Genomic DNA, 20,697 nt, shown 5'->3' with positions numbered 1-20,697 from the left:
ATTAAAAAATTTCCCCCTTCTCCCCCCCCCCCCCCCCCCCCCCCCCCCTCAGAGACTATTTTGACCATTTTCCCATTTTGAAATAGTTTTCATATAAAAATTTTGATAAGGACTCTTTGAGAACTTTTCCTTCACTTTTTTTTATGCAGATTGTTGAATTTGAGGGATCTCTAGAGCTGTTCATGGACCTCCAAGTCATCGGCGATCGAACACTAAGAAAACTTACCTTCTCACATGTTGTGCATAGCATTCGACACATGAATACAAAGCATAGAAATGAGGCACAAGATCGGAAACTTCATAATATTCTTTTCAAGCAGCTGCAGGTTTATGCCAATGTTCATTCTTTTCTTTTTCTTTCTCTCTTAAATAATAATTTGTTGATGTTAGTTATTTTATATTTGATTATTTTTTGTTATGGTTGTTTATCTTACTGGATGGTTTCACATATCTATAAATGTCGTCATTATATCTTAGCCAATTCTTTTAATATGTGCCTGTTAGGGAGATGAAGAACTACGAGCTAGGAGATCACTTGCTGTTCTTTGTGATCTTTATCGAAGAAAGGTGTGGTTTGATGCTCGTACAGCTAATGCCATCTGCAATGCATGCTTTCATAGTTCTTCAAGGTCTTTATATTACTCGTCTTTATTCATGAGACTTCAATGATTATTTCGATCTCAAGAATTTGGTGTCGACATATATCTATGAAGTTCTAGTAATTCTTTTGTTCTCTTTATTTTGTTGAGTTCAGGGTTATGGTGGCTGCTCTTTCTTTCCTGCTTGGTTTTGAAAACAATGAAGGTAATTTTGATGATAGTGACGCCTCAAGTAGCGATGATGATGAAACTAGTCAAAATCCACAAGTTTTTCTTAGCAGGGAGGATGTTTATAAGGTATTTTTATGACACTTATTTCTGTGGACGGTGATCTATTTCACTCTTTCAGATCAACACTTCATCTTCTTTTGTCTTAAATATAGATGTGCAAAACATCCTTTAACAGGAAGACAAGTCCATTAAACCAGAAACTTTTGGACCATAAGGCCATCTCTTAAACTTATATGTGAATTATTGATTAATGATCTCTAACTTATAAAACAAAAGTGCATATTAAAAAAGATGGAAGTTTGACGGGCAAGGATTTTTTGTAGTTTTTGACATCGCAGAAGTATATTTTTTTTGCATGTTGCATAGTTGTTAGAAAATATTTTGTGTCATAAGAAAACTCGCAATACATAAGGTGTTCAATTGTTTGTTTGGATTGATAATGCTTTCAATGAATTGTCGAAGACTGGTGATTGTTGAGAAGCAACAAATTTTTTTTCTAGTGATAAATTCATACTTGTTTCAGGCAAAGCACAAGGGCACTGCTTCTAGTAAGCGGAAAAAAAAGGCAAAATTGCAAAGGGTTATTCGTAGTATTAAAAGGCAGCACCGCAAATCATCAGAGAAGAGCGGCCCAAATTCCTATTCTCCTCTCACTCACCTAAACGATGCACAGGCTAGTTGATTTTTCAGTGAGATTTTTCTTCTTTTAATTTTCTTGATTCGTAGTCATAATGCATGCTTTATGTCTAACGTACAGGGTTTTGCTGAGAAGCTCTTCTCTCGTCTTCATACGTGCAATGAGAAATTTGAGGTTTTTTCTTGGCTTTTCTGTATTACATGATTAGTCACACCTAAATATTAATATGATTGATGAGCGGCGTATAACCCGCTTTTAGAAATCACCTTTGTTGTTATTTTTAGTCATCACTTGTTTTCTTTTTTTTCTTTTTGTTTTTTCTGTTAGGAGACAGGGAGTGCGGGTGGGATGGATGACTGTGCAAATATTTGTTTTTGGAATGCAAAATTGTTTGAAGAAGTTTATTAACCACATTTTCTGAGCGTATTATTAGTTTAATTTCATCAAGGGCTTTTTGTACATAGAATTAAAAGCTGGCTTGGTGGATAGCATTAGTTAATCATACAAAGATTGATTTAAAAATGAATTGGAGTATGATTGGAAACTATTACATAAGTAATAATTATAGGCTACCAACATGATTTTTGATAACATTGTTTTGTAGCTTTGCTATGTAAAATTTAGCTGCTGAACATGATATCCTCACATCAAATTGTCGGCCCAATTTTCGTTAAGCCATGGTTCTTCACCAATTTTGACTTGGGGCGTATATGTAAATACATTAGAATTGTGACCTTTGTATGTAAATTCCCCATATATTTTTTTTTGGAAAAGATTGATGCTAAGGACTATTCTTATGGAAACCATTTTTATAGTTGATCTGCCATCAGAAAGCTACTAGCTTACATCTCTGCACCTTCTTCTCCACGTTTCCTTCTGCTGTCATGGAGTTTTGAAACAATTATTTACATTTGGCCAATTGTGGCACTTTATGGAATTTGGAGAATTTCAGAATATAGGATTCTTGGTTCCTATTTAAACCGATGGTCATAACCAATGAGTAAATATGGAAGTTGAGTCGTGAGTTTATTGATATTTTTTCATACCTCGTGCCAATTCCTGTTATACAGCAGACTATTTGAACTGCAGTTTGGTTATTTATGATGAACATAAGAAGCTGCCCAGTTTTTTGCTGTTGTTTTATGTATCATTTTCTTGATAAAGTGTTACCCTCTCAATTTGAGGGCAATTGGCTTTTGATTATAGAAAAATATTGCTTGAATACTGGAGAAGTTTTTTTTGAAACTTTTAATTAAATATTTACTGCTTAAGGAAAGTTTGGTTATGGATTGAAAAGACATTATCTTCATTCCTGCCAATTCGCTTACTGATAATGTTTTATACTATTATCAATCACTATTTCCATCTGTGGTAGTGATCACCATGCCATTTGGTTATGAATGGAATGCTAGTGATCATCATGCCATTTGGTTATGAATGGAATGCTTACTCCTTTTTAAATTTGTGTGATTAGATAGTGCTTTGAAGGGTTGCTTTTGGTATTTTTGGAATTTTTGTTTGATATCTGAGAAATTATCTATATTATTGCTTAATTGAAAATTCCAGCCAATTAGTGAAATCGTTAGCTCTAAATTTATATAATTTTCTTGTCTGAGTCTTCAAAATAGTGGATTTTGTTGGATCGATTGGACTATGATACAAACCAGAGCCAAGATCAACAAACCAATGACAAGAAATAGGTGGGAAAATCCAAACTTGGGCTAATTTGATCAATCTCCAAACAAACACACAAGTAATGAGTGAATTACAATTTGAGAGGTAGATCAATTTTCCACAATCCTTATATGCCGCTAGGAACAAGGAGACAAAAAGAAAACTACAAGAATCCAAACATGAAAATAAACTATAGGTGATTAACCACCGCAAAACACACTCCCCCCCCCCCCCCCCCCAAAAACCTCCCTAATTTCTCTCCTTGCATGCACTATTAGGGACTTAACCGGCCTTAGATGATAGGAATTGCTTATGGATCACTTCATAGGACTTCTAAGTTCCTTCATAATCTGATAGATCTTCCACTTAGTTAGCACGTTTTTTGCTCGTCACTCCTCGACGCACTCCTTCTACCTCCAAAGATTCCTAAATCACCTTCATGTCCTCTATTAGCATCAGAGTAGTGCAGACGAGGGTGTGGTCTCCAATAGCACTCTCAGTTGTGTTACGTGAAATACTGGATGCAATGATAATGATGGTGGTAAACTTATACGGCATGCCACTGCGCCAATGTGTGCCACACTCTCATAGGGTCTGAAATATTGCGGGGAAAGCTTCACACTCCTCTTAACCAGTGCCTTTTGCTGGCGAGACTCAAATTCAAATAAACCATGTCCTTGGGCTTAAATTTTACCTTCTTCCACTGTCCATCATCTTTTCTTTTCATGGTTTGTTAGGCCCTCAGATAAATGTCCTTTGAGCTCTGCTAATATCTTGCTCCTCTTCTCCAAGTATTAGTCTGCATTGGATATTAATGTAGTGCTATGCCCATAGTGTATCAGGTGAAGTTGATCTCGCCTATACAAAATCCTGAAATAAGTGGTCTGTGCTGTAATATGGTATGAAGTGTTGTAATAGTACTCAGCCCAAGCAATCCACCTTGTCGAAAGCTTCAACAGGTCTGATACAAAACAACAAAGGCACATCTTAACCCTCATGTTGACCACTTCCGTCTGCTCATCTATTCAGAGACTGCCCCTTGTAATCTGAATAGTTCCTTCTAGAAATGACTGAGGAACATCTTGTCACTGTCTGATATAAGGGATTCTAGAGCATTAGGCAAACAAACCACTTATTGTAAAAACTCTATTACGACGGAGACAACAGTGTCAGGGGTGTCTCAAGAGAATGAAGTATGCAAACTTGTTCATGCAATCCACTACCACTAATATCACAATAAATCTTTTAGATCGAAATGTGGCCGAAGCATTGGTAAGGCCGAATGACATCACTCAAAACTCATAATGTCTTTCATGAGTTCTGAAAGCTGTCTCATGCACATCAACTGACTTCATCTTAATTTGATGGTATCCTAACATCAGATCAATTTTCGAGAAGATGATTGCTCCTAAAAGCTCATTTACTAACTCATCAATCAGTGGAATAGAAAACTTTTCCAATATAGTTTCATTGTTCAGAGTCCTATAATCCACACAAAACCTCTAGCTACCATCATTCTTCTTCACCAATAACACTGAATTGAAAAAAAAGTCTCACACTGAGCCTAATAATCTTTGCCTTGAGCATCTCTCTGGTCAACTTCTCTATCTCATTCTTTTGAATCTGGAGATACAAGTATGGTCTGACATTGATATGAGGACCCCTTCCTTCAATGTAATGGCATGCTCGTGCTCCCTCGATGACGATAACCAACTTGGCTGCAGAAATGTGTCAGAAAACGACTACATAAGAGGTTGAACACACTCAGGGAACTCTACTAACTTTGGATCCCATATCTCCTCTAGATTCTAGAATTTCACTAAATAGCCCAATCATTCTCACTTTATCATCTTGACCATGATTTTGAATGAGTCCATAGTTTTACACAAGATAGCATCCCCTCTTAGCACTAGCTTCCTACCCTCCACCCTAATCTTCATAGTCAGGAATTTCTTATCCACCCTCGTCTCTCCGATTGTCTGTTGTTGCTTCATTCTCAGAATCATATCAGTGCTTCTTAAGTTCAAGGGAAGGAAGTCCTCCACCACCTATATTTCCTATAGTGTCAACATTATTCCCTTGTAAATTCCCTATCTTTTCTTCACCATCCCTGTCCTCATCATGACCCAATATTTTCTGTATCTACCAACTTCAACCACAATTAGTCCACAACCCGATTTGAGATGATGTTTTGAGTTGCCTCTCTATCCACCAGCACTGCTGCAGGCTACTCCTCAATTTGTCCGCTCATCTACTTGGTGTGTTTGTAGTAAATCATACCATTGAGTTGAGGGACACATTTACTACATCAAGGTGTAGGTGCTCCTCTCCTTTCAACTCCTCACTATCCGTCTCTTTCCCATCACAAATTGTAAGGACCTAGAGCGTGCGAGCATTTGTGGTTTGGTGCATAATTCTTATTACATCAAAAACTTTTCCCTTTGCTCTTTTGTCTGCACCTTTGCCTTCGCGAGCTGCTTGAAGTTGACCCCTAGACGAGCCCTCATATTCCTCTCTTTTAATGCCTCTCTTTGAAATGACACGGCGGGTCCTCTGTGTCAAGGTGTCAATGCACTCATGTGGAATCCTTTCATGATGTTGCTTCTCCCGACCCTCTCCATTTTGCTCTCGTCTTCTCTCATTTGGGCTTGCTCTATCATCTCTCTCAATCCCTAAAATTTCAACTGTTGGAGGGTTGCATGTATGTTGGTTTTTAGATCTTTTATGAAATGTCCCTCCAATACCGCTTAAAAAATTCCCCTAATCCATTCTGACTATAACTCAAATCTCTCTTTTACTCTATGACAGCCCTCTCCCGAGTCAAGACAAAGAATTTCTTGTGTAGGTCTCTTTTCCGAATGACTTGGAAATGTTCTAACAAACACTTCTAAATACCTCCCATGAGCGGATCAGGTGTCTAGTCTCTTTCAACTGAAATTATGCTAGGCTTGTTTTTGCAAACATAACCATGCGATAATGAGCTTCTTCTCCTCATTTAGTTCATTCACCGTGAAATATTGCTTCACCCAATACACACAGCCTTGTTCGTTTTCCCTCTCGGAGATTGTCATATTTAACTTCCAAATTTTAGCATCTTCACCATGAGGGACCAACCTAACAAACTTCTTGGACCGACGAAACAAGACTATTGCTCAATGTGCTGTTTAAGTAGCTGACCAAATATAATTTTATTTCATTGACATATTTCACTTGCTTAGTCATCGTTATCCCAAACATCACTATTTCCTTAGTTTGGCAATGGAGTTTCACAAATTTCTTTTTGTTGATAACTTGTTATCATTTTAAACAGGGTTAGCAGTTGGGTGATTTCTAGTCATCAATGTGGATGTTATAAATATAGTTATTGCTCCTCAAGTTGGATTCAGAATAATATAGAGGAAGTAATGTGAAAAACCAAAACTGGGGAGGGATTGTTATTCTATTGCAATATGTACTCGTATAGTTATTTTGGGTGATTTACATGGACACTGATTTTACTAGGATGGGATATCGTAGGATTCATTATGAGGATGAAATTCGAGAGAGAAATAAGACGGGAGAACTGGTAGTTGGTCTTGCTCTAGCATATAATTTTGCTATAATTTTATATATTTACATAATTAAATGGATTCTTTGGTTGTTTTCATAAGCTGTGTCACAGAATCAGCTAATTAAATAACTAATTTGGTTTCACTGCATAGTGGTTGCTATTAATGTATACAACACCAACATAATGAAAAACAAACAAAATATGCAATTACTCTAGAATATGATGTGTTGCAACTTGAAAATTTAGATGCTAATATTTCAAGATATGTTGTTAAAAACGGGCTATTGAAAACTCTATAGGGTGGTGGTTTCATTAAAAAGATTGGCCTAAAATTTAGTAGAGTTTAAAAATATATTATACATTATTGAGGTGGCTTGGTGTTGAAGGTTTCAATGCCTATTCAAGTAAACTTGTGCTTTTAAGGTAAGGCCAAAAAAAAAATCCATCTAATATTTATAATGAATATGAAGAAGCTAGTAATATTGTAAAAATAAATAAAGAGAAAGCTATAGCTATTGATGATTTTTATTATAGATTAGATATTGAGGGAGGAGAAAAGAGATGTACGAATTATATCAAGCAAGTGATAAAAGTTTTGGAGACTTTGATTAAAAATAATGATAATAAGATGATAACAAAGACGAGATGTTAGGTAAATATGGAAGTGCGTTTGCCTTGTGAGAAGTTGTTAGTGGTGTTTTTAAGGTAAAGCTCTTTTAGGAACGATACAATGAATAGAATTATGAAATAGGTTATAGATTGATCCAAAAACTAGAGTGGAGTCAAGTGTGGTGAAATTTCATAAGGGTGAAAATTCAGACATGATGAGATATTAGTGGGATTTGAAGCAATATTATTGTAGTTTGGATATAAATTGTTTTAATAGAATTTTAAAGATCGAAAATTCAAAATGATTAGAAATGAGGCATTTTAGTTTACTTTTTTTAGAATCAATGTTCATGATTATCTTAATTATATGGAAACTGAAATTTTAATTCTTGAATAAGAAAATTATGGGAGTGAGTAATAGAACATAGAAAAATTATATTTCTTTTTGAGAACCAATATAGTTTTATGCTTGAAAATTCTGTTATTAAATTGATTTTTCTAGCAAAATCAATATAAATATTTAGAGAGAAATTTTATCTTCATATGATTTTTTTTTATTTTGACCATATATTGCCACCAAAATTTATTTAGTGCACATCATGAAAAAAATCCATGTTAAAGGTTTTGGTGAAGTTTGTGAAGATGTATGTGGTTGAATATTGGCTAGCTTTAGAAATAAATATTGAGTGAGTGTTCCCAATCAATATTAAGCTTGCATTGCTTTGCATTGGTTATTTTGATGATGACAATATTCAAAATAGATTTCTTATTTTATGTATATTTGTTGATGACAATTTTACACACTTAAAATTTTTTTGAAAAAGTTAAAAGTTTGAGTTACCATCATAAAAATATTTAGAAAATAATGGAATGTGGTGTTGTAGGATAAAGATGAGTATAAAATATGCATTTTGAGTTAGCACATTATTTTCTAATATTATAAGCATTACTAGAAGAATAAGTGATACATAAATATGATTTTTTGGATCTTTTATTTAGTGAGAGTGAGTGATATAAATGTAGATTCACATTATAAAGTAATGACAAGGTAGGGATGTCAAAAAAGCTCGTTGTTCGCGAACAGTTCGTGTTCGGTTCGTCAATGAGTTCGTGTTCAATTCGTTCGATAAGTAAACGAGACGAACGTGAACAAACTTTTTTCGTTCGGTTAGTTAAACGAACCAAACACGAACAGTGATGCGTTCGTTCGTGTTCGAATCGTTATTGTTCGAAATATAAAATAATTTAAATTAATTATATATAAAAAAATTATGATATTTTTAAAAATTAAATTTTATAAATTATAATATATAATAAATTAATAATAATAATATATTAATATATTATATTAATAATATACTAATATAGATATTATCTATTTATATAATATGAGTTATATAATTAATATAATATATTATTTATATATATTAATATTAGGGATGTCAAATGGCTCGTCGTTCGTGAACAACTCGTGTTCGGCTCGTTTGTTAAGAAACGAACACAAACAGTGAGTTCACGAATAATTTCGAACGAACACAAGTTCTGTTTGTTTGTGTTTGGTTCATTTACACCCCTATGACAAGGCGATTAAAATAGAAAATTGCCTTAGCAGTACTTTACGATAAGCATAATAGTGTTATAGTTTTTTTTTTTAAATTGCAATCAGAGAAACAATGTGTTTGGGGATCTGGGTTTTGAGTTATAAAGAATCATTGATAATCAAGTTGAGCGCGGTGGAATGAGATTGTTAAAATTATTGTGTAGTAAAAACATGAAGGATAGATTGAGAAATGATTATAGTGGAGTCATACTAGGAGTAGTATCTATTGAAGCTACTACAGTGAAAATTAACTTGGTTTTGAAAACCAGACCGGACATCAAACCGGAGTAAGGAAATTTTCATTGTTCATCGGGTGAACCGGGGGTTGAATCGTGTGACGTAATCAATGTAAATAATAAATAGTTTAAATTTCAAAAATTATAAGCATGATTCTTGAATCATATTAAAGTAATATCTTAGAAAAAATATTAAATTAAAATAAAATATCAACAATAAACTTCAGAGTTTGACAAATTTTTCATAAAATTGTATTTGAGATCAGAAAAGAAATAACACTTAGTAATATAAACGAATGTTCTCTATTGTAGACAAATACCCAAGCATTGACTAATATCTCACTTCACTGTAAAAGCTCTCCTTTTCCTAGTCCAATTTCAAATGCGTCGAAAGCTTCCATGGATGCTCATATTGCATGCACCTCGCTTTGCCCTGGTCCCATCCAACACAATCAAAATATCACGTAACAATCTACTATGATGAGATAAATTAAGAAGAAAACCTCATTAAAACAACAATATCAAACATATGCATATGCATTACAAACATAAACCTTAGAGACCTAAGAAGAAATTTAATTTATTGTTGCATGGATAGTTTAAAATCTTATCTGCCACATAAATCATGAAACAAAAAGTTGAAGATCATACCCAAACTATACAAGAACCTATCAAGCCTGCATTTAATCCCATTTTGGAGGAAAAAAAATATTTATGATGAAAAAACTACAATTTAATTGCAAGGAATTGAGGAGAAAAAAATGCAAAAAATAGCATCAAATGTTTTTCTTTGGCATATGGAGGAGAGAAGAGAAGGGAAGACATAAGAAAATGCGAAGTCGGAAGGCAAAAAATGCTTACAGAGGACGGGAAAGGCGAAGAGAAGAGGAGAGCTTTGATCCTTACTCCTTAGAGTATCTGTCTTCCAGGGTTTCGTTTGAGCGTTGGAGAGCTTCGAGTTTGTTTGCGCCTTTGATCATGACTGAGACGGAATGGGGATAAGAATCGCGATAAAAAGTTAGGACAAGTAGGAAACCACTAATTTTAAATACCGCTTCGCTAGTTGAGGGATCGGTTATTTGGGGTAATCGGATCTGGTTAGGCAGCTGCGGGTTTTCGGCCAACTGGTTGAACCGGCCGGTCCAGTCCTGTTTTTAAAACCTTGCTTGTGTGTTTTGGGAATTTTACAATGAATGGTAAATGATGCACTGATAGGACAATCATATAAATTTGATGTCGAAGGATTAGGAAGAAGGTTGGGGTAAATCTACGATAACATAAATATAAGTTATTAGAAAATTTTACACATAATATGTGTTATGCTTCATGCAACACGAAACAAGGACAAATGGAGAATGAGAATTCATCAGAATTGACTCTAAATTTTGGAATCAGGCTATTTACTATGTTGAACTTTTTCTTAAAAATTTTGTTGTTCTTCGGAGGTGTTTACTTTTCATGGTTAATGTCTGCTTAGAATTATTATTATTATTTGCAATTTTAGCAAAACTTGGTTGTTCCAGGTTAGGATGATGATGCTGAAAGTAATTGCAAGAACAATTGGATTGCACTTCCTCATCTTGTTAAACTTTTATCCATTCCTTCAAAGATATGTTCAGGTATTAAGTTGCATTTGTGGCTAATTATTTAGGTCAGATTTATGAAAAATTGCTTTTAGTCTCAGCTTAAAGCTTCAATGTTTATGATTGAATGTTTAAAATTTTACAGCCTCATCAGCGTGATGTGACAAATTTACTTGCTGCAGCAATACAGGCATGCCATGATGAGGTTGCAGTTCTTTTCTTTTTTTATAACCTTTTTTTATGTTACGTTTGCTTAATTTGATTCAACCTGTAATTGTTTGCACGTATTAATGTTTTCAAAAATAAAAATTCTAATAAGGAGACAAATATGCTTGTAATTCTCATGTATTTGAAAAAATCAAAGAGTTATCTTATGACATTTAATGGGGCATTTACATACATACCACGCAAGTCTTTTCTATTTACATATCTAAGTCCTAAATTTTAATATTTACATTCATAGCACTCAAATTTTTGATATCACATCTAATATGCTACTTTGACTAACTTTTAGTCAAATGCATATTTTTATGGATAGGTTTATATCACCAAGGTGGTATAAATGAAAATATCAAACTCTTAGGTGTTAGGCATGTAGATGCATAAGAATTATGTTGTACGTAATGTAAATTTCCCAACATAAATAAGAAAAGATTGGATTGTATGGCGCACATGAAAGACTGCCAACTGCATGTTTTTTTTAGGCCTGAAAATCCTAACTCTCTTGATGTTGTGCTTGTATATGTCATAGCATCTATTAATTATTTAATTTATTTTATGCACTTGAATTAAATAGTCTCATTCCTGGTTTGTATTGTTGTTAGGTACCTCCCGATGCAGTGGAACCACTTTTCAGACAAATTGTGAATCAGTTTGTGCACGATCGTTCTCGTCCTGAGGTATTGGATACTTGGTGTACAAGGCATTTATTTTATCGTCTGTGTATTACAACAGAATATGCATTTTTTTCCGACCTGCTTTGTTTTGATAGGCAATCACTATTGGATTAAATGCAGTACGAGAGATATGCCTAAGGATGCCTCTGGTATGTTTCTTTTTCTTTTTGAGTTGGCTGTTCCCATTAAACTTTGCGGTTACCCAATCTTTTCTTATCTTTTGACATTTTGTTGGTTCAGTTTTTCCTCCAATAAATTCCATCACGCGGTAATAAGGAATATTTGATTTCACATTTATTTGAACTTTTTTCTTTTAGGAAGCTTAGTCATAATTATGGGATATGCTTATTATAGCATATGGTCTTGGTTAATGTGCTTATGTTAAAAATCAGTTATTAGTTGTATGAAGATTTTTCAAAAGTTTGTGTACATCATATACTTAACCGCGTCTGATGCCATTGAAAATGAAATAGAGCTGATGTTTTAAATTTCTTAGAGAAATGTTTAGTAATTTATGTGTTAAATTTGGATGTAGCTTTAGCATACAATGAATGATTCTAGGGAATACTAATGTCAAAATAGATTTCGACGTGTGATAGGTGAGTTCATAGCTTATAACTCAAGACTTTTTGGGGATCACTTTTGTTTTTTGTTTTATTTTTATTTTAAAAGCATGTTTGTTTAGTTCATTTTTTCTTGTCATTGGCTTTTGTTTAAAAAAAAAACAAATCAGCTTATTTTTAATAGGCTCAAAACATCTAAAAGCTATTTTGAGTGTTTTTAAAAACAACTAAATATGTTATAAAATGTTAATTTGTTTTATTTCAAGTAACAATATAAAGAAAATAAATTAAATACAAAATAAAAAAAAAAATCAAAAGTGATCCCAAATGACCCCTTACCAACTCTTGCCCATATTTGTTGGTCAGCCTCCAAAATAAAAGCATCATGTGCACTATAATTTTAAATTTTTATACCGTTCATCTACCATCATTAATCCATGTTTTTTCACTAGAAGGGTTGCTAATTTTATCTAAAGAGTTAAGTTTATCTATTTAGAACTTTGAAGGAACTGCTAGATTTGTTATTCATGAATTCTTACGCTTTTTATTGAAATTGTGTTGATTGCTTTATCTACCGTTTATTTTAGTTTTCTTTCAATTTTGTTCTTAGTTAATGAATGAAGATTTGCTTCAAGATTTAGTTTTATACAAGAAGTCTCATGAGAAAGCTGTTTCAATTGCTGCACGCTCCTTAATCACTTTATTCAGAGAGGTACATTATAAAATCTGTCATTTTACTCGACCATCCTTGCCCTGGATCAAAATATGAGCAATTTGTCTTTGCCTATGTTTGCAGATATGCCCTTCATTACTGGTCAAGAAAGACCGTGGTCGCCCCATCGATCCAAAAGCTAGGCCAAAAGCATTTGGAGAAGTTAGTGTAGCCACTGATGTGCCTGGGATAGAGTTACTCCATCATGAAAATGATCTATACACCAGTTCTTCTGAAGATGATATGGATGAAGAGGATGCTGTTGATGAAGAAGCAGCTTCTACAGGAGATAATGGAGAAGAAGGCAATGCCAGTGATGAGAATGATGATTTGGATGATGGCGTTGAGTTGGATGAGAGTGATGAAGGTTCAGAGAGGGAAGACTTGGCTGATGAAGAAATAGATGAAGGACTAAAAGCGCAGCAGATTTCTGCTGATGAGCAGGATGAAGATAATGATCACGATAGCGGTGATGATGGAGAAGATAGGGATGCTGAAGAAGTGGGAGATGAGCCAAGGAAGAAGAAGAGGAAGCTAGAAGATCATTTAAGAAATTTGAATCCTGCTGATTTAAGCCTGCGTGCTCTGAGAAGACTAGCAGCAATGACATTTGCTAAACCTTCCAACGATGGAGTTGACGGGATTCTTTCTAATGAAGACTTTCAACGTATTAATGAACTGAAGGTAATGATGATGTTTTATGTATGGAATTCATAGCAAGCCATCAATATTTTTTAGGGAAAATTACATACAGTAGCACACAGTTCTTCTGTATTTACACATCTCACACCTAAACTTTCATGTTTACATACATAGCACTTTGGTGCTTTAAACCTATGCATGAAAAGGTGTATTTCACTTTTATAAGGTCGATTGTTCTATTTTTGATGTGATGTTAAAGACTTGGTGTAAATATGAAAGTTTAAATGTGAGATATGTAAATGCGGAAGAATTGTGCTATGCATGTAAATGCCCCTATTTTTTTACTAATTATGATGAAATGACTGAATGATCAGCTTATATAAGCATTATAAGTACATTATAGCATCATTTTTCTGGTTAAATTTCTTAGGCAAGGAAAGAAGCAAAGCAGGCCTTATCTCAACATGGTCTTTTGAGAAAGGATTCATGCTCTACATCAGCAACTTTCAGAATACCATCTTCCGAGCAGCTAAGAACAAAACGTTTGGATCCAGCTAAGCTAGAGGTGAGCTCTCTAGTGGGGTTGCTTCATTTTGAATGAAATCCTTTTCAGTTCCATCAATCAATTCTTATTTATCTTACGAAGTAGATTGAGCTTGTTATCCTAAATCCTAAATTGTGGAAAGATTTGAGAATATTTTAGATTTGCTTCCCATTTGGCCTTTTTTTTGTTCTACTAAAATATTATTTGCATAATTCATCGTTTTAAGTGACCACTGTTTTGTCTGTAAATTTTTTGTTCATGAGCAATATTTCTTATTTTTAATATTACATGCGGTAATTGTGTGATGTTTAGGCACACATCAGGAGTAAGCTTAGCAAGGATGAGAGATTAGCTCTGGTTCGAGCAGGCAGAGAAGACAGAGGGCAGTATCAGGCCAGAGCTGCTGTTAAATACATATATATATATATATATTTTAATGAAATGTTATTTCACGAATCTCGAATTTTTCTAGCTTTTGTCATATGCTTTGTCCGGATCTATTTTTTGAATGTTTTTCTTCCTCCCGGTCTTTAATAAGAGCATTATATTTTTTTTTAATAATCTGATAATTTCAAGATGTAACAATACAGAAAAAATGTGTAGGTACCTAAGAAGTTGTGCTCTTTTCTGTTTTATAGGGATATGATATTGGTTGAACGAATTTGATCGCGTGCGATTTTTTTAGGGAAATTTACATACATTACACGGAATTCTTATGTATTTACATATCCCACACCAAAACTTTGATATTTACCTGCATATCATTTTACCTATTGCATGAAAAGGTGCATTTGAGTTGTGAACAATAATAATTAGTGGTAGCTTTGATGTGATAGGAAAGAAATGAGTGGTATGTGGGTAAATATGAAGATTTGGATGTGAGATATGTAAATAAAGAAGAATTGCGTGCTATGTATGTAAATGCCTCCTTTTTATCTCAATGTTATTGCATAAGCCCATAATGCGAGGTTAGGATTGTTAAGAAGGGGCTATACTAATTCCTTTGGTAGGAAACCTATTGGCTTAATATGGTTTCGAAAGATGCCTTGCGGTGTTGAGAACTGATTATATTTAATCAATACACTATATTGGCTCACAGGGATTAATGAAAGCCAGAATGAATTTTTTATCTTAGAGTTTTCTCTTTTTAGAAATTTATCTCCAAATAGGTTTTTCTTTTTTTAATTGTGGGGGTTGAGATTTCCCAAAGAAGAAAGCTCTTAAGATAATTTTATCCCGGGCATATCCAATAATACTCTTGACTAAGGAGTCAATGTTTTTGTTTGAGGCTAATTAATATTTAAAAAATTTATCAGGTGAAGGAATAGATTATAAGAAACTTTATAGAGGATGAATGTGTGGGAAGCTCTAGGAATCAAAGTAGAATGAGCTAAAGGATACTAAAATTGATATATAAAATGAGGATTAACCTACCAAAGTGTATGACTACTCTGGTCAATATCCTATGGTTTTATCATTTTGGGTTATCAATGCCCCATGTCTACTTAGTTAAGCAGTCACTAAAAGATCTTTGTTGGTAATAATGAGTTATCTATTCAAAGGAATCTCTTAGACCAAGCATGCAGGCGGTCAGTAGACATGACTTACACTCTACTCTCATACGAGAGAGAATCTTTGCTTAGTTGAGCTCGACTCGTTAATGACCTCACGAGTTGAGTTTATTGAGCTGTGAGCTAGAGCCAAACTCAAGCTTGTTTATTAATAAGTTGGAGCACTTCGAGGTTCAAATCATTGGCCGTGAGCCAACTCGACTAGGATTCCAGCCATGTTGATGCTTTTTCCAGTTGAGCTATTGCTGCACTTCTTCTCTGTCATCATCAATTACGTTGATGGTTTCTTTGGTTAGCTCCCACAGTAATTTCAACATGCTCGTGAGCTGGCTCACAAGCTTGGTTCGCGAGCTAAGCTAAGCTTGAGCTTGTCATTTGAGCTCGACTCGAGTTGGAGCTCAAGCATGTATTTCAACATGCTCGTGAGCTGGCTCACAAGCTTGGTTCGCGAGCTAAGCTAAGCTTGAGCTTGTCATTTGAGCTCGACTCGAGTTGGAGCTCAAGCATGTATTTTGACGAACCAACCAAGGTTGAGTTAGGCGTGGCTTAAGCTCAACTTGATTCATTTACACCCTTGGTTCAAATTAGACTTATAATATTGCAAGTGATGGTGCACACCAAGATTGATAATACTACAGGAGCTCTAAGACTAGAGTGTTGGAAATATAGGACGTGGGATTTGGTCTTATAGTTTGATTGCATATAATCAAGCCACCCAAAAGATCTTTTCAATATATGGTAAACACATAATATATGAAGATTCAAATAATATGGACTTCTCAATATATTATGTTGTGAGATCAAAATAAATCTTCCCTCAATATAGTATAAGGGAGACCAAGAGATATAAACTCTCAATATGGTGTGATGAGAAATCCAAAAATAATGATTTCTCTAAATATAGTATGTGGAGGCGTTAAGAGATATAAACTCTTCTTAGCAAAAATATAAACATTTAAAATTCACACACATATATAATAATTATTGAAATGATGATGGGGGAATTTACATATATAATTTAATCAGAGTTTTTGATCTACAAAATAATAAAATACCAAATTTCATAGTAATTGCTCGTGGGAGGGTCTATTTATTTGGTTATTACAATACATATATATTAATCATAAAATTGGGAAATTTACATACATACCACCCAATTCTTATGCATTAACATCCATAACACCTAAACCTCAATTATTACATAGAGACTACATTCCCTATGCATAAAAATGTGTATTTCACCGTTTAGACGTCAAAATGTAAGTGTTTTTGATGTGAAGTGAAAATTTGGGTGGACCGTATGTAAATGCTCTAAAATTATAAAGAAAACCTCAAGTTTTCTACCTCCCGTCCAAAAAAACAAAAAGAAAAATACATTTTGAAAAGGAAAACACATGTGAAGTGAACGATTTGGATGGTATGTATGTAAATGCTCCAAAATTAAAAAAGATAATAACTTCTTTTATGCCTCTCGTTAAAAAAATAATTAAAAAAAAAAAGAAAACCGCACTTGCCTCATGCGTGGATTGTCCTTGGCTCTCCTCGCCTCTCTCTTGTTCGTCCGTAATTGAACATCAAAGCTCTGGATTGCGAGGGAGTTCGTGTCGAAGCTCTGGATCGAGAGGCGACGCGATCGCAAGCTCTGGATTGCAAGGCGACTCGGTCAGTAACAAAGAAGTGACGCTCGAAGCTCTGGATCGTGAGGTGACTCGATCAGTGACACTCGAAGCTCTGAATCAGGAGGCAAAGTGACACTCAAAGCTCTGTATTGCGAGCCACCTCGACCAGTGACGCTCGACGAGGACACTGCTTGCTTCGACAGGTTGCTGCAAGGCTTTGGTAAGACCTAAACACCTTCAAGCATCAACGCTTTGGATTCTGCTTCACCACTCGACCTTTGTTTCCCGTGTTTGCGTTTGGTGTCGAGCAGTGTCCACTCCGTTTCAAGGGCGGTGCCTGGGAAGGCAGAAGTGTCGACACTTTTATTAAGTGTCAGACACGGTATTGACTCGTGTCGGAGATGTGCATGTGTCCGAAACGTGTCGGACATGGGTACGGCTTCTATTTGGGGGCGTTGATACTTCATAGAACGTATGTCTACTTCAACGTAGTATGAGGAGAACTTTAAAAATGATAATTCTCCTTAATACTGTGTGAGGAGACATCAAGAGAAAGGGAATGACTCGAGAATTGTCCTCAATATGATAGAGGAGATTCACAAAAATGAAAGACATGGACTTACAATTTGATCTCCTTGAGTCAGACAAACTCATATATCTTCTCTATTTGGTGGAGAAGAGGCTAAAAAATGGGACCTACAACTTGGTCTTGTGTGACCAAGGAAACCCAATCTATATTATGAATATAATATATAATATAAAAACTTGGACTTACTTCCTACACGGGTAAAAAATTCCAACTAACCACCTAGTTGCGCGTGCATGTAGTAAGGGACAATTAAATACAAATGAAAGCAAAAGACGCACTCTCTAAAATAATTAGTTGGTTTTAGCTTGAATGAAAAGTGAGCGTTTAGGTTATTTATCCTAAATGTGGATTTTAGATTATATGCAGACTCGCATCATAACATCTGTATGCGTCAACAAAGCTAGAGGCTGATATGTCAAGTGCTTATGTTTTGCATGAGGAGCCTATTCCTACGACTCTTAGACTAGGTTTGTTTTTGTTATTCTAAAATATCCATCTTATGTGTGAATAATGTGTGGATCTAGGGTGCTAATCGCCAATTTCAATTAATGCTAAGTACAAAACATCAGGAAAATGATCTAGTGATCATATCTTATAGGATGCAAAATCCAAAATCCAAATCATTTTTATTCTAAGTCTTTCTACTCTGATTCCTTGTCAAACACAAGCTAGTTAGACACAATGGACAAAGATTTTGTATGCATAAACATGTTCCAGTTATCGCCAACCAAATGTATATAATCAAACATAGTTGAATTTAGGAATTATCATTAATGAATAGAGCTATCATTTACACTCGCGCGCGCGCGCACACGATCTAACACGGATGAAAACATATAATATGATGAATGCAGGATGCATGGGCTCATAATATGATGTGGATAAATGTATAAGATCTTTTCTTTTTTTTTTAAAATGGAGATACCTTCTTCTCTTTTATGATTGAAAATATATAAGGACAATGCAAACACATAATAAATATTCTCATTTTGCATTTTTTTCAGCAAGTAATTATTGAATGTTAACATTTACCTAATACTTCAAAAAATATTGTTTAAGATACAAAATAAAGCATTCATATTTTACAACATATTAAGAACTATTCAAATGCATACCACACATATTGAAGCTTGAAACATTTATTTTATCATAGCAGGAACTGATTTTACACACTCACAATGCATGCACTGTCCGATCTTGCGTGGGCAAAATGGTTATGGTTTTTGTTAAATCTTGTGACTCCCTTTGTGAACTTTTGGTTTGCCGCTCATGTCTCTCTAAGTTCGTGAAAAAATCAACCAGAACTTTTGAGCGTTTGTATCCCATCATATACTTGTTTCATATAGTAGACCAGCGTTGTATTTTTGTTGGAAGGTTTCTCCGCTTTTGAGGGAATCACTTATAACCCAATGAAATATTTGAGTTTGCTTAGATGTTTTACTTTAAATTCTTTGGATAATTGATCTTTCATTTTTCTCATTCACTCGAGATTATTTCCCGTTGTAATCATGTATAAACTACATACACAATGAGAAATGTATTTTGGCAATCTTTGAATTTCTATAGAAATATTGTGATTTTAAAGTTATTGTTTGAAATTCAAACTTTATATAGCTTTGGTAAAGTTCTGAAACTATATATATAGATGTATATATTTCTTTATTTAACTATGCATGCATCTATTTAACAAAATTGTAATTTATAACTGGTAGTTAAATTGGCTTATCATTGTTTAATTTCAGACCGGCGGCCTCAGCAACCGGCAGAAACAGCACAAGAAAGTCATGCCTCTGGCTGCCAAAAAACACAGAGCAGCTCGCTCTCGGCAAGAGAAAAAGCAGCAGCGGAAGCGTAACAGGAAGCAGTTCAAGGGAAGGAAAGCTTGGAAGTGAGGCTTTACATATCCGCCATTTGTTCATTTTATCAAGATGATCTTATATTATTAGATTAAAGATCAGGAAAGAACAGGAAAGAACCGCCTTAATTTTATTAGTTTAGAGTAAATTTTAGTTAATTTTACGAATTTTTTTTTTCATCAGAATTGCATTGCAGCATTTAAATTTGTTATTTATGAAATTGGCCTATACTGAAGTAGGGCTGTCAAAAAAGCTCGTTGTTCGCGAACAGTTCGTGTTCGGTTCGTCAATGAGTTCGTGTTCGATTCGTTCGATAAGTAAACGAGACAAACACGAACAAATTTTTTTCGTTCGGTTAGTTAAACGAACCAAACACGAACAGTAATGCGTTTGTTCGTGTTCGAATCGATAAATTATAATATATAATAAAATAATAATAATAATATATTAATATACTATAGTAGTAATATACTAATATAGATATTGTATACTTATATAATGTAAGTTATTTAATTAATATATAATATTATTTTTATATATTAATATTAGGGATGTCAAACTAGCTCGTCGTTCGCGAACAACTCGTGTTCGGTTCGTGTTCGACTCGTTCGTTAAGAAACGAACACGAGCTTATTTCAAATAAATTAAATTTTAAACGAACCGAACACGAACACAAGCTTTGTTCGTTCGTGTTCGGTTCGTTTACACCCCTATACTGAAGCTTATAGAGATATTTTATTGTACAATGGGAGGGTTTAATTATTTTTAGTTTGTGTTTTAGCTTTTTACATTCGGATTTATGAGTTGGCTCTAGAATTAGAACAGATTAAGGGTTTGTTGGGGGAGAAAATTTTGCGTACGTCATCCGTACGCGAGCTATGTCCAGACGACGGACGCGATGCAACGGCGAGTTGTTTTTTTTTTCGCCGGTGTATCGCGTTTGATGTTCGAACGCAGCTCGAGTTCGGATGATGCACGCAAATTTT

General features: G+C 34.4%; 1 protein-coding gene across 1 annotated transcript in view; it reads left to right on the top strand.

Annotated features, from left to right (window-relative positions):
- The window catches only part of LOC110032107 (protein SDA1 homolog), a 21,862-nt gene extending 1,961 nt beyond the window's left edge, over positions 1-19,901 (top strand). Inside the window, exons 2-16 of the mRNA XM_020735623.1 lie at positions 150-326; positions 505-629; positions 755-896; positions 1,354-1,503; positions 1,588-1,641; positions 10,660-10,755; positions 10,865-10,924; positions 11,544-11,618; positions 11,711-11,764; positions 12,789-12,890; positions 12,975-13,574; positions 13,963-14,097; positions 14,389-14,486; positions 14,663-14,670; positions 19,596-19,901. Of these exons, the coding sequence (XP_020591282.1) occupies positions 150-326; positions 505-629; positions 755-896; positions 1,354-1,503; positions 1,588-1,641; positions 10,660-10,755; positions 10,865-10,924; positions 11,544-11,618; positions 11,711-11,764; positions 12,789-12,890; positions 12,975-13,574; positions 13,963-14,097; positions 14,389-14,486; positions 14,663-14,670; positions 19,596-19,747 (2,028 nt within the window). The 3' untranslated portion in view covers positions 19,748-19,901. The remainder of the gene's footprint in view (positions 1-149; positions 327-504; positions 630-754; positions 897-1,353; positions 1,504-1,587; positions 1,642-10,659; positions 10,756-10,864; positions 10,925-11,543; positions 11,619-11,710; positions 11,765-12,788; positions 12,891-12,974; positions 13,575-13,962; positions 14,098-14,388; positions 14,487-14,662; positions 14,671-19,595) is intronic.
- Positions 19,902-20,697: the final 796 nt, after the last annotated feature.

Source organism: Phalaenopsis equestris, unplaced genomic scaffold (assembly GCF_001263595.1).
Source record: "Phalaenopsis equestris unplaced genomic scaffold, ASM126359v1 Scaffold000878, whole genome shotgun sequence".
NCBI classification, from domain to species: Eukaryota; Viridiplantae; Streptophyta; class Magnoliopsida; order Asparagales; family Orchidaceae; genus Phalaenopsis; species Phalaenopsis equestris.
The sequence above is the reverse complement of the archived record's forward strand: the minus strand, read 5'-3'. Positions and strand labels throughout refer to the sequence as shown.